General features: G+C 34.9%; 3 protein-coding genes across 5 annotated transcripts in view; 2 read left to right on the forward strand and 1 right to left on the reverse strand.

Moving 5' to 3' along the window:
* LOC105155801 (putative methyltransferase At1g22800) overlaps positions 1-885 on the forward strand; it is a 5,678-nt gene extending 4,793 nt beyond the window's left edge. Inside the window, exons 9-10 of one of the 2 annotated variants that reach the window (XM_020698931.1) lie at positions 100-189; positions 475-885. In XM_020698931.1, the coding sequence (XP_020554590.1) occupies positions 100-189; positions 475-588 (204 nt within the window). In that variant the 3' untranslated portion in view covers positions 589-885. The remainder of the gene's footprint in view (positions 1-99; positions 190-474) is intronic. The other variant, XM_011071758.2, reaches the window with a different exon arrangement.
* Positions 2,694-6,616, forward strand: LOC105155800 (putative disease resistance RPP13-like protein 1). Its single transcript, XM_011071757.2, has 3 exons — positions 2,694-3,439; positions 3,697-3,873; positions 4,366-6,616. The coding sequence occupies exons 1-3, from the start codon at positions 2,807-2,809 to the stop codon at positions 6,238-6,240; spliced, it is 2,685 nt and encodes an 894-aa protein (XP_011070059.1). The 5' UTR covers positions 2,694-2,806; the 3' UTR covers positions 6,241-6,616.
* Positions 6,856-8,909, reverse strand: LOC105155799 (probable WRKY transcription factor 30). Of its 2 annotated transcripts, XM_011071756.2 has the most exons (4): positions 8,768-8,909; positions 7,756-8,044; positions 7,548-7,664; positions 6,856-7,244 (listed from the first exon to the last, which is right to left on the reverse strand). In XM_011071756.2, exons 2-4 carry the CDS (start codon positions 8,034-8,036, stop codon positions 7,091-7,093), a joined length of 552 nt encoding a protein of 183 aa, XP_011070058.1. In that variant the 5' UTR covers positions 8,037-8,044; positions 8,768-8,909; the 3' UTR covers positions 6,856-7,090. The 2 variants fall into 2 exon arrangements, with proteins under 2 accessions (XP_011070058.1, XP_020547504.1); XM_020691845.1 differs by lacking the exon at positions 8,768-8,909 and having other exon boundaries at positions 7,756-8,751.

A 10,436-nucleotide genomic window follows, 5' to 3' on the forward strand; every position in this document is an offset into this window, starting at 1 on the left:
TTTCAACTTTTATATTTCCCAGATGGAAAAAATATCCAGTTTAAGGTTGTATTATGTGCTTTCTTCCTCATTCAAATACTTCTGCCAAATTGGAATTAGATTTTGAAAAGAGATACTGCCCTGGCAACAGCAGCTGTTTACGAGTCAATGTTTGCTGCAGAAGATGGCACCATACCAGCAACATTTCAGGTGATTTTGAGCAGTCTCTCACTCTAAAAAGCTTCCTAAAATTTGTCTTCATATACCAAAGGATATTTATGAAAAAGTTCAATACCTCCTGTTAGCTAAACTTGTATGCAAATTCTTCCCATTTGATCATATGTGCGCATGCATGCTAATTTTTACCAGTTGCTTCAGCTATGAGTTTCTGTAATCTAATTTGGGTGTGGAGAATGGAGTCTCAAGTATCTTGCTGTTGTCTCCCGTTGGGTCCTTGACTTCAGCTATTAGTTTCTTCGACTTGATTTTTTTCAGGTGATATTTATGACTGGATGGAGGGAGCACCCGTCCCAGCAGAGAGCTAAGCGGAGAGGGTCTGCCACAGTATCCTTCAAAGACATTCAGAAGCAGTTCGGTGGAGGTAGTTAGCACCCTGAAAACAATTCTGTTTTACAAGGAGTGAGAACTTTTTCAATGGACTCTTTTCGTTGGGTCTTGAACAGTCTAATCATGGTTTGATATAATTTTCTGTTCCCCGTTGAGTGTGCCGTGATCCTGCTATCATGCTGAAGCTCTACGAATATGTATTTGTCTACGGTCTAACTTATTTATGCTGCCTTTTTATCTTGATTACCCAAAAGAATGAACATGATTGCAGTCATAGTATACAAATTTTTGCACCGAGTCTTTCAAGTGTTTGTCATCAAAACAACCAAACACCACATGCCAAAGATATCAATTACTCTCATTTGAAAAATGTAATCATTTTCTGTGATTTTTTTGGGCGTTACTGTATTTATTAAATCATACACTTTTTGTTTTAGAAATTATCAGAATTGCACTCGGGATAAATGGTCATCAAACATAGACATTAATGTGATTTTGGTCCTCAAATAATTTAAGGTTGCAATTTTGGTCTTTAGACTTTTATTTTTTTGGCACTTTTGGGCCTTCACTTAACTTTTCCTTAAATTTAACGAAAATTTTATTTAAAGTGGAAAAAATTGCTATTTTCCTCTTAATTTGTGGTGTTTTTCAAGTTGTAATTCAATGCACCCATGTTTTTTTATAATAGGAAAATTCTCAATAAATTTTATAAAATTTGTTGCTTACTATTATTATAATTATTATTATTATTTTGTTTGTTCTCTTTTGGAGTTTGAAGAAAAATAGAAAAAATAAATGTATTGATTACAATTTGAAACACACCACAAACTGGGAGAAAAAGTAGCATTTTTTTTCACTTTAAATGAAATTTTTGTTAAGTATACCGGAAGGATTAAAAGTGCAAAAAAAAATTAAAGTTTGAGGATCAAATTGCAACTTTAAATTGCTTGAGAACTAAAATCGCATTAATGATTATATTTGGGGACAAAAAATGCAGTTATCCCATATATGCACTCCTTCAATGTTAGAAAAACACACAGGAGAGTGTAACAGGTGAATGTTAATCCCAGTAAGTACAGTCTTGGAATCGTAGAGTATGTTCAAAGTCAATTCCGCAACATAGATTTCCCATCATAAACGCTAAACATGGCTAAAGTGTTATGTGGAAATTGGATATGAGGATGCTTTTTTGCAATTCTGAATGCATATATTTTCCTTAACGTTGTTTGGTTACTTTTTCGATTGATTTTTCTCATACAAAATAAAAAGAAAGAAAATTTCAACTAATCTATTTTCTAATTTATTTTTAAAACATTATTAACTCGTACATCTTATAAGATATATTTAGCTTAATTTTAAATTCTAAGGATAAGATTAGATGATAAGGTTTATAAGATGATTAATTTGAAAAGGTATTTTAATATCTTAAAAATAAGAGGGTGGATTTTTTTTAAATATTTTATAAGATATTTGAGATTTATTGAAATATTGAAGAAAGTTTGGTAAATGTTATAGAAAAGAAGTTTATACAATCCAAAAATAATATATTAGGAATTCATAAATTTTCCATCAGAAAAGTAACTATGATATTATTTGTAATTATTTTAAAAAAATTCATCATATTAATTATAAAATTGTCGCTAAAAACTTTCCTATAACTTCAAAGGTTCTAATTTTATAAGTTCGAAAAATATTTTATATGGTGTTCACAAAAGAAAATATTTTATAAGATGTATGAGTTCATTAAATATTTTGAATAAATCTAACCAAACACTTATGAACTTCTTGCTCTTTTTCAAAAGAGATCGTAAATTGATAACATCTTATTTTTTAAGTGTGTAAATTTCTAACGACAACAAAGTGATAATATAATTGACTCTCGCGTATTATTTGAAAATGGTAAAACACCCTCATATGGTAATAAATTAGCAATTTAGCTCTTTGATTTTGAAAAAATTGAGCGAAATACCTTCTTAATCTATGTGGTGTTCATCACAGGCACCATTCATGATTTTACTTAATTTTTTTTTTATAAAATTGTCATTTTTGGATAACAGTAAAATTGCATTTTACCCCCTCTTTTTTTCTTTTCCTTTTTCTTTCTTCCAGGTGGCAATGCGTATTTACTATCTAGAATATTTTTTCAGGGTGCAACATGCAAATTACTATTTCTAAATTGAAGATACTGCTCTCCCTGCAAAGCGATTGAAAGAAGAGAAATCCGTAAGAATATTTACGATTCCCAAAATTTGAAGCCCTAATGGAAGCAAACGATTCAGTGAACTTGACAGATTTGTTCTTCAAAGCCCTAATTCAAGAAGAAGAAAGCGGTGAGAGGGTGTATGAAGTCGTCAATCGGGTAACCGGTGCAACCTACGGCCTGAAGGAATTCAGCAGCCACTACCACTCCAGCAGTCGAGCAGAAATCGGCCGCGAAATTCAGATAGTTAAGCAATTGGATCATCCGAACCTCGTGAAATGCTACGAGGTGTTCTTTGTCGGAGACATGATTTATCTTCTTTTCGAGCACATGGACCGTGGCTCCCTTTTCGGCGCTAACATCCGGAGTGAATCCGATCTCGCTAGTGTCGCGTATCAAGTTCTACTGGGGTTAGCTTACCTTCACGAAAACAGAATTTCGCACAACGACATTAGACCCTCGAATATCTTCGTCAATTCCATGGAGGAAGTCAAGGTTTTATATCTGGGGAAAAGTTTTTCTAAGACTCCCTTGGTGGTGAGTGGAATTGGAGCATTTCATGATGAGTTTTCGTGGGATGTATGGAGTGTAGGATCGAGTATTTTGAAGTTGTACAAGGATTCGCATTTGGGTTTTAGGGACAGAGATATTCACCAAGTCAATGACCAACAAGATTTCGACTTGTTGTGGGAGGTACTTTTTGTTTCTTTCTTTCTTTTTTTGAAAGATAAGTGTGTTTTTTTAGGGTTTTGATATGGTTGGCTTTGTATTTTGTATTATTGTAAAATAAATAAAACTAACTTAAAACACACTTACTAGTGTGTTCTATAAATAATAAACAAACATTGAGAAATTTATGCCATGTTTTTGGATGGGGAAAACTGAAACGAACAAGGCAAATTATCATTTATGGTTTTATGATCGTCCCCTAATCTGGGATGAATATGCAGATGCAGAAATCACCTCAGAGTCTGGAAGCGCAGGTGCAGAAAACATCGGCCGATCTATGGACGTTTCTCGCGAGTTGTATGCAGACCGATTTATCCAAGAGGTGGACTGCCAAGGAACTAGTTAGCCACCCCTTTGTTGGCCAGCTGCATTTGCGCACAGAGGACGCAATGGAGAAGGTGATAAATCTTCTGTTCCACCTTAATTCAATTTGTGGTACAATAGTGCTGAAATTTTATATGATCTTACCTCTGGGGACTAGACACTTGGTTCAAATCTGTAGTGTTTTCTGTATTAATTCTGTTGTTATTTTTCCCTGTGCAGTTGAAGAAGGAAATTGCACTTTAATAATTTTCATTCTAGACTTTCCATAGAACTTGTAGAAATATATAGAGCCAGTTCACAAGATAGAGGAATGTAAGTAGTAAAAGCTTGACCTAACAAAAGATTTTCAATAGAGTTGCAACCAAAATCAATGGATGAATGTATAGCTATTCTTTAGGAAGTGCAGCTGGCTTAGAACTTTTACTGGGGAAGTTTCAATTATTATGCATACAACTCTGATGTGTGAAACTCATTGGTTTAAGGGAATTTTCAATTTCATGGTGTCCTATTGTGATATTATTCATTGCTTCCCAAAGTTGCAGTAATACCATTTATTTATGTTGCAGATGATTAAAGCTGAAACTTCTGCATCTCTCTCTGATGCACTATCCTGTGTAACAGAAGAGCAACTTGGTCCAGAAAAGAAAAATCTGTTTATGTTAAGGAGGATGATTAAAGCTGAAACTTCTGCATCTCTTGCACCATACTGGGTAACAGAAGAGCAACTTGAACCAGAAAAGAAAAAACTGAAAATTTCTGTAGAGGATAAGGATAGCACATACATGGTGGAAACTCCAAAAGATCCTGCACAACATGTACCTCTTGTACAGTTGGGGCTTCATCATATATTGAATTGTCTTCAAAGATGCATCCAACACTGCACCTTATTTCTTCCAGATTATGAATTTGGAAAGGATAAATTGGTTCAGCTGTGGATTGCTGAAGCTTGCATTGAAGTAGAAGCACCAAAAAGAATGGAGGATGTGGCTAACTCATATTTTGATATTTTGGTTCATGAGGAATTCATAATACAGTCAAGTTTTGATAATCTTTACCGACACGCAATATACAAAGTCAACGCATCTAAAGTTTCTACTTGGAACCTTCGAGGTGGTAATTATTTAAGAATTGAAGAAGGTAATTTGGGAAAGATTTCTGGAGAAGCCCTACATTTGACATGGCACTGTAAGAGGCTCGATCGAACTCTATCTGATGCTCTGAAAAATTTCAAGCAACTCCGCACACTCCTAGTTTTTGAGGATTGCGGTGCTGTGATCAAGCAATTGCCCAGTGGTATCTTTTCGGGCTTAAAGCTCTTAAGAACGTTGGATTTAAGTCGTACCTATATATCAGAATTACCTGACTCCATTGGAACAGTGGAATCTTTACGATGTCTTGATGTGTCTGAGACTTCCATCACGAGATTGCCTGAATCAACTGCTCGTCTTCTTTTTCTGCAAACATTAAGACTCAGCCGCTGCTTTGGACTTTCTGCATTGCCAAGAGGATTGAGTAGGTTAGTTAACCTTCGCCATCTGGATCTTGACATTATTAGCCAATTGAAGTCCATGCCTACAGGAATGGGAAATTTATCTAAACTTCAGACATTAAAGGCATTCATTGTGGGAAAGAATGATGGATGTGGCATAGGAGAGTTGAAAAACATGAATGACATTACGGGATCATTTTGTATCTCAAGGCTTGAAAATGTAACCAATGCAGAGGAGGCAAAGCAAGCTGCACTGGCTGATAAACAACGCATAGATAAGCTGGAGTTGAGATGGCATCCTCATGGAAATGACAGTTCCCAGGATACAACAGAAATTTTAGAATGTCTACAACCACATTTTCACCTCAAAGAGTTAGAAATAATATTTTTTAGTGGTTTGAAGCTTCCTAGTTGGATAAGCAATCCATCCTTCACCAAAATTGCCAGCATTACTCTTTACAAGTGCATAAATTGTGATATCCTTCCGTCTATGGGGGAACTACCTTCTCTGAAGACTCTCCACATTGTTGGGATGAAAATGGTGAGGGACATTAACACCTTGTTCTGCAGAACTCATGGAGCTTGTGGATTTAATGCATTTCCTCTGCTAGAGGAATTGACATTTGACAACATGCCTAACCTTGAAGAATGGACTGGAATACAGGATGGTGATTTCCCATGTTTACGTCGCCTTTCCACAAGATATTGCCCTAAACTTTCTGTTCTTCCATCTATGTCCTATTTCTGCTCTCTCCAACATTTGGAAGTCAGTTACTGCATGCAGTTGATTTCTTTGGCTGAAGGACTACTGCCAGGTTCCCTTGAAAATCTAATAATAAGAGACTGCCCTAATTTGAACGAGCGGTGTAACCGGGATGGAGGACAAGATTGGTTCAAGATTGCTAACGTAAAAAACATATGGATTGACTTGCAAAAACTTTCATTAGATTAAGCTTGCAATCTCAACTTCAGAAGGTATGTCTTGTCATTGACAGTTGTGACATACGAGGAACAGAGCTTGTGCATCTTTGGAATTTGTTCCTATTTGAAGCTCATGGGTTCGATTCTCCCTTTCAATGTGTGTCGTGATAAATTGGACAGATTCGAAAGGAAAAGAACATTTTAGGTACATCTCTTTGCTTTTACATGGTTTGGAATGTAGAAAATCCTTGTCATGCTATTTGATGTTCACCTCAATTTTCTTATGTTGCATGGGTTTGACACATAAAGAATCGGAACTTATGTTGCATGGGTTTGACACATAAAGAATCGGAACTTATGTTGCATTGGTATGATATGGACAAACAAATATGATAATTGCAATTACATATTTGAAAATATGTTAATTCTTAGAAAAACAAAAATTACATATTTGAGAATATGTTAATTCTTAGAAAAACAAAGGATACAAATATCTTTATAATACAATATAATTGAACACTAAACATTACTATAAATTATAGTATAATTTTTTTTATTTAATATTAATACATATTTGTTGTAATGTTTTAAATTTATATGATTATAATAGTATAAATTTTTTCAAGTATTAGAATGCTAACACATATCAAATAACCCCGTCCAAGATAATTTATATGATTATAATAGTATAAAAATTTTCAAGTATTAGAATGCTAACACATCAAATAACCCCGTCCAAGACAGCTTCGGAGGTACTACAGTTGTGACTTGATAAGTAGCCGTTTGCTGTGGTGGCTTCAGGACTTGTTCACAAGTTTACCATTTATGAGATAAGTAGAGTCTTAAGAGATTAGAAGTTGAAATTGAGATTTATCAACTCATCAAAGTGTCTCCTTATCAATAGGAGCTGAGCTGCTGCATGAATGCTTTCCCGTGTACGTGGTGTCATATATAAGGGGTTCGTCGTCTGACCTCTGCACTTGTTTTGTAGCCATACAACCTTGAGTATAACGGTATAGACATCTGAAATAGCTTCTGCATATACAAAATTTCATTATCAGGCTGGGATAAATGTGGTATAACCGACTCTCACCATTTCAAAATTGCATTACAAGGTGAATGGACAAGAAAAAACTCCTCGTTGACACTGGGCCTAGTCATTGGGACTTCATGTGCAATAAGGCACCAACAAGCACTAGATTTACATTAGGAAGAAAATTCTGAGCAGTAATGCATGCAAACTTTGTCACCTAATTTATGCATATTTCTTGTTCGATAACAATACAATTAGAATTCATTATAATATATCTCAAGTAGGATACGAGCATGAGGTATCACCTTGGATATTTAGCACCAAGTATATCTTTCTGGCCATACTTCCTCCAACAGTATCCATCATCATCTAATTCTTCAGGTGCTCTGTGTCTTCTGACGCTGATGGAGTCTGATGATTTCCTGCAAAGCAAATCCAGTAAAGTTTGAAGAAACATCTCATTGAGGATGATCACCTTCAACATTCAGCAGTTGCTTGACAAGTGCTAATCACCTTTTATATGATCCTCTTTTATGACGAAGGACAGATTTCCCGGAGGCTGGACTATCTGAGGATGGTGGTATCACAGGCAGATCTTTTCCTTCTGCAGCCATCTCATTAAGGATTGACCAAACCTCCTCATAGGAAGCCAACATTCTCTCTAAAATTTTCTCCTGGTCTCCAGAAGAAGCTGCTTTTAGCTGTTTCACTTGCTCCCTCCCTTTACTCACCTCATGTTTGAGTGTAAAATATGCCTGTATAGATTCGAATGCCTGAGGAGGTTCCTTGTCCATTCTTGTACCTGTCACAACCATTGAAGGAAAGTACAACGACTCAAAGAGCTTTTCTTGGCCTTGCACTGACAACAAAGACACCGGAGAACTCTTTCTTGTTTCTTCATTTGTTCAGTCCAGAAACATCATTCTAACATGAAATCATTTTTGGATCTAATCTCAGGATACTATTGCTAAGAATGTTGAGATTCTGCTTTGTTTTCCTCTTAAAGTTCTCATATGATAAAACTGAAGTTACTTATTTAGCAGTCCCGATGGGAGGACTGAGGAAGCCATCTGCAACTAATGGAACTGTCTGTCAAAACACTGATTTTCAAGAAAATCAAATGAATTTTTCCCCAACATGCTCAAACAGCTGGTGCTCTCCACCTCGCATATATATACATTTTTTGTGAAATTTCAATCATCAACAATCAATATATCGATATCCAACAATTTCTGTTAAACTGTATATCGATACTCCAGCCGAACAACAGTAAGAACCCATGAGAAATTCTAGTTAAAGAACAATGAAATGAAACACACAATCATCAAAATCCCAGCTTCAGTACAGCTTAAAGAATCGATTAAAATATAGAAGAATCGCATCTGCTAATTTGCAAGAACTTAAGATGAAGTCACAGATAATAAAAATAATGAGTTCATTAGATCATGATAATAGAAATCAGAATGGAGGCAAACGCAAGTAACTACGCAGCAAATCAAACTAAAAATTGGACAGAGAGAGAGACCTGCAATAGCGTTTTGAACGAAAGGGAAGTAAGCGGATCAGAAGAATCATAAAAACGCGTTTGCAGTCTCCGAGTTAGATGTTATAGGAATAGGACGGCTACGGGTTTTGGTGCAATTATTTGTATCATTATTAATGATGAGATGTGTCTAAGACTCTTGTGATGAATATATGGAAAGTGGGGTATGGTAGGTGAAGATTTCATTTCCTCGAAACTCCCAACACTCTTTGACAAGATTGTCCATTTCATCAAAACCTTTAAAGATTATTGGGATCATTTCATTTTAATTATTATTATTATTTTTTTATAATTAATAATCATTTAAAAATTGATGTCGTGATGTAGGTAACTGTTATTTGTGAGTGAACATGAAATTTTTCTTTTTTATATAATATAGATAAAAATCAGTTATAACAGTCACAAAATATAAGTGTTTTGTACAATAATATAGGTACTTTTTAAGAGGTATATATATATATAAGTTTACAAAAATTAGTTGTAATTTTTGTGAATGAAGTCGATGTTTAAATGAATGTGTATATAATTATCCGAAAGATATGAATAATTTGTGTAAACAAATTATATGTTAAGGGGTGTAAACGTGTTATCCCAAAATTATTTTTATAATCATTTTCATCAAAATCTTAAAAAAAATATTAGGATAATTACATTTACACGCTGACTTATGATCTGCTTCAATAATTGATTATATATAAAGGCTCAATATTTAAAAAAATATATTTTTTTGTAAACGAAATGTGAATTACCTACAATACCTTTACTTAAAACTTATTTCTTTCATAATTAATTAATAATATTAATTATTTTTATTTATATAGATTCAAAGTTAATATATACTAAATTAATTATATTATAATTAATTTAGGTCTGATCAATCAAAATTTTCCAAATAAAAGTTAGGGAGTAAAGTGTAATTAACCTCAAAATATCAACTCAGCAATTTCATGGAAATAGTCTGAGTCAAATATTTTGTCTACTTGTATCAATTTTTTATTCGCCAAAGAGAGACTACTGACTGATTTGGTATTGAGTTGAAGTGAGTTAAAATATCGTGGAGAAGAGCAAAGAATTTCAGATCGGAGTCATGGATTCAGTGCTTCAAGCGGGGGTTGTATCAGCTCCGTTGCAAGTAATAATCGACAGGCTTGCATCCTTTACTGTTCAAGAGACCAGCCAAATACTTGGGGTGGATGAAGATATCAAAAAGCTGTCGAGAACCCTTGAAAGAATTAGAGCAATTGTCAGTCATGCTGAAGAAAATCGTTCAGTTTTCTCCGAGAGCCATAGCGCCGAGGCCTGGAAGCTGTGGCTGAAAGATGTGGAGGACCTCCTATACTCTGCTGATGATTTGCTTGATGGGATTTCACTGGATCTCTCGAAGTATAGGGCCAGTCGCCCTGCAGCCGACGGAGATAAACAGGTGCGAGACATGCTTCTTTCATCTTTCAAATTGACTGTGCCTCGTGAAATAAGTAGGATCAGTCAAGAATTGAGAGACATTTCGAAAGAAATGGATGCCATTTTCATGATTGAGAGAACTAATTTGGGTACTGATAAGAAGTTGAAGTGTAGGCCGGGTTGGCGTAGTACATGTTCTTGTGCCAGAAGTTCTTTGGTGGATGAGGAGTACGTGGTTGGGCGAGATAGG

This window comes from Sesamum indicum, linkage group LG2, assembly GCF_000512975.1.
Source record: "Sesamum indicum cultivar Zhongzhi No. 13 linkage group LG2, S_indicum_v1.0, whole genome shotgun sequence".
Classification (NCBI taxonomy): domain Eukaryota; kingdom Viridiplantae; phylum Streptophyta; class Magnoliopsida; order Lamiales; family Pedaliaceae; genus Sesamum; species Sesamum indicum.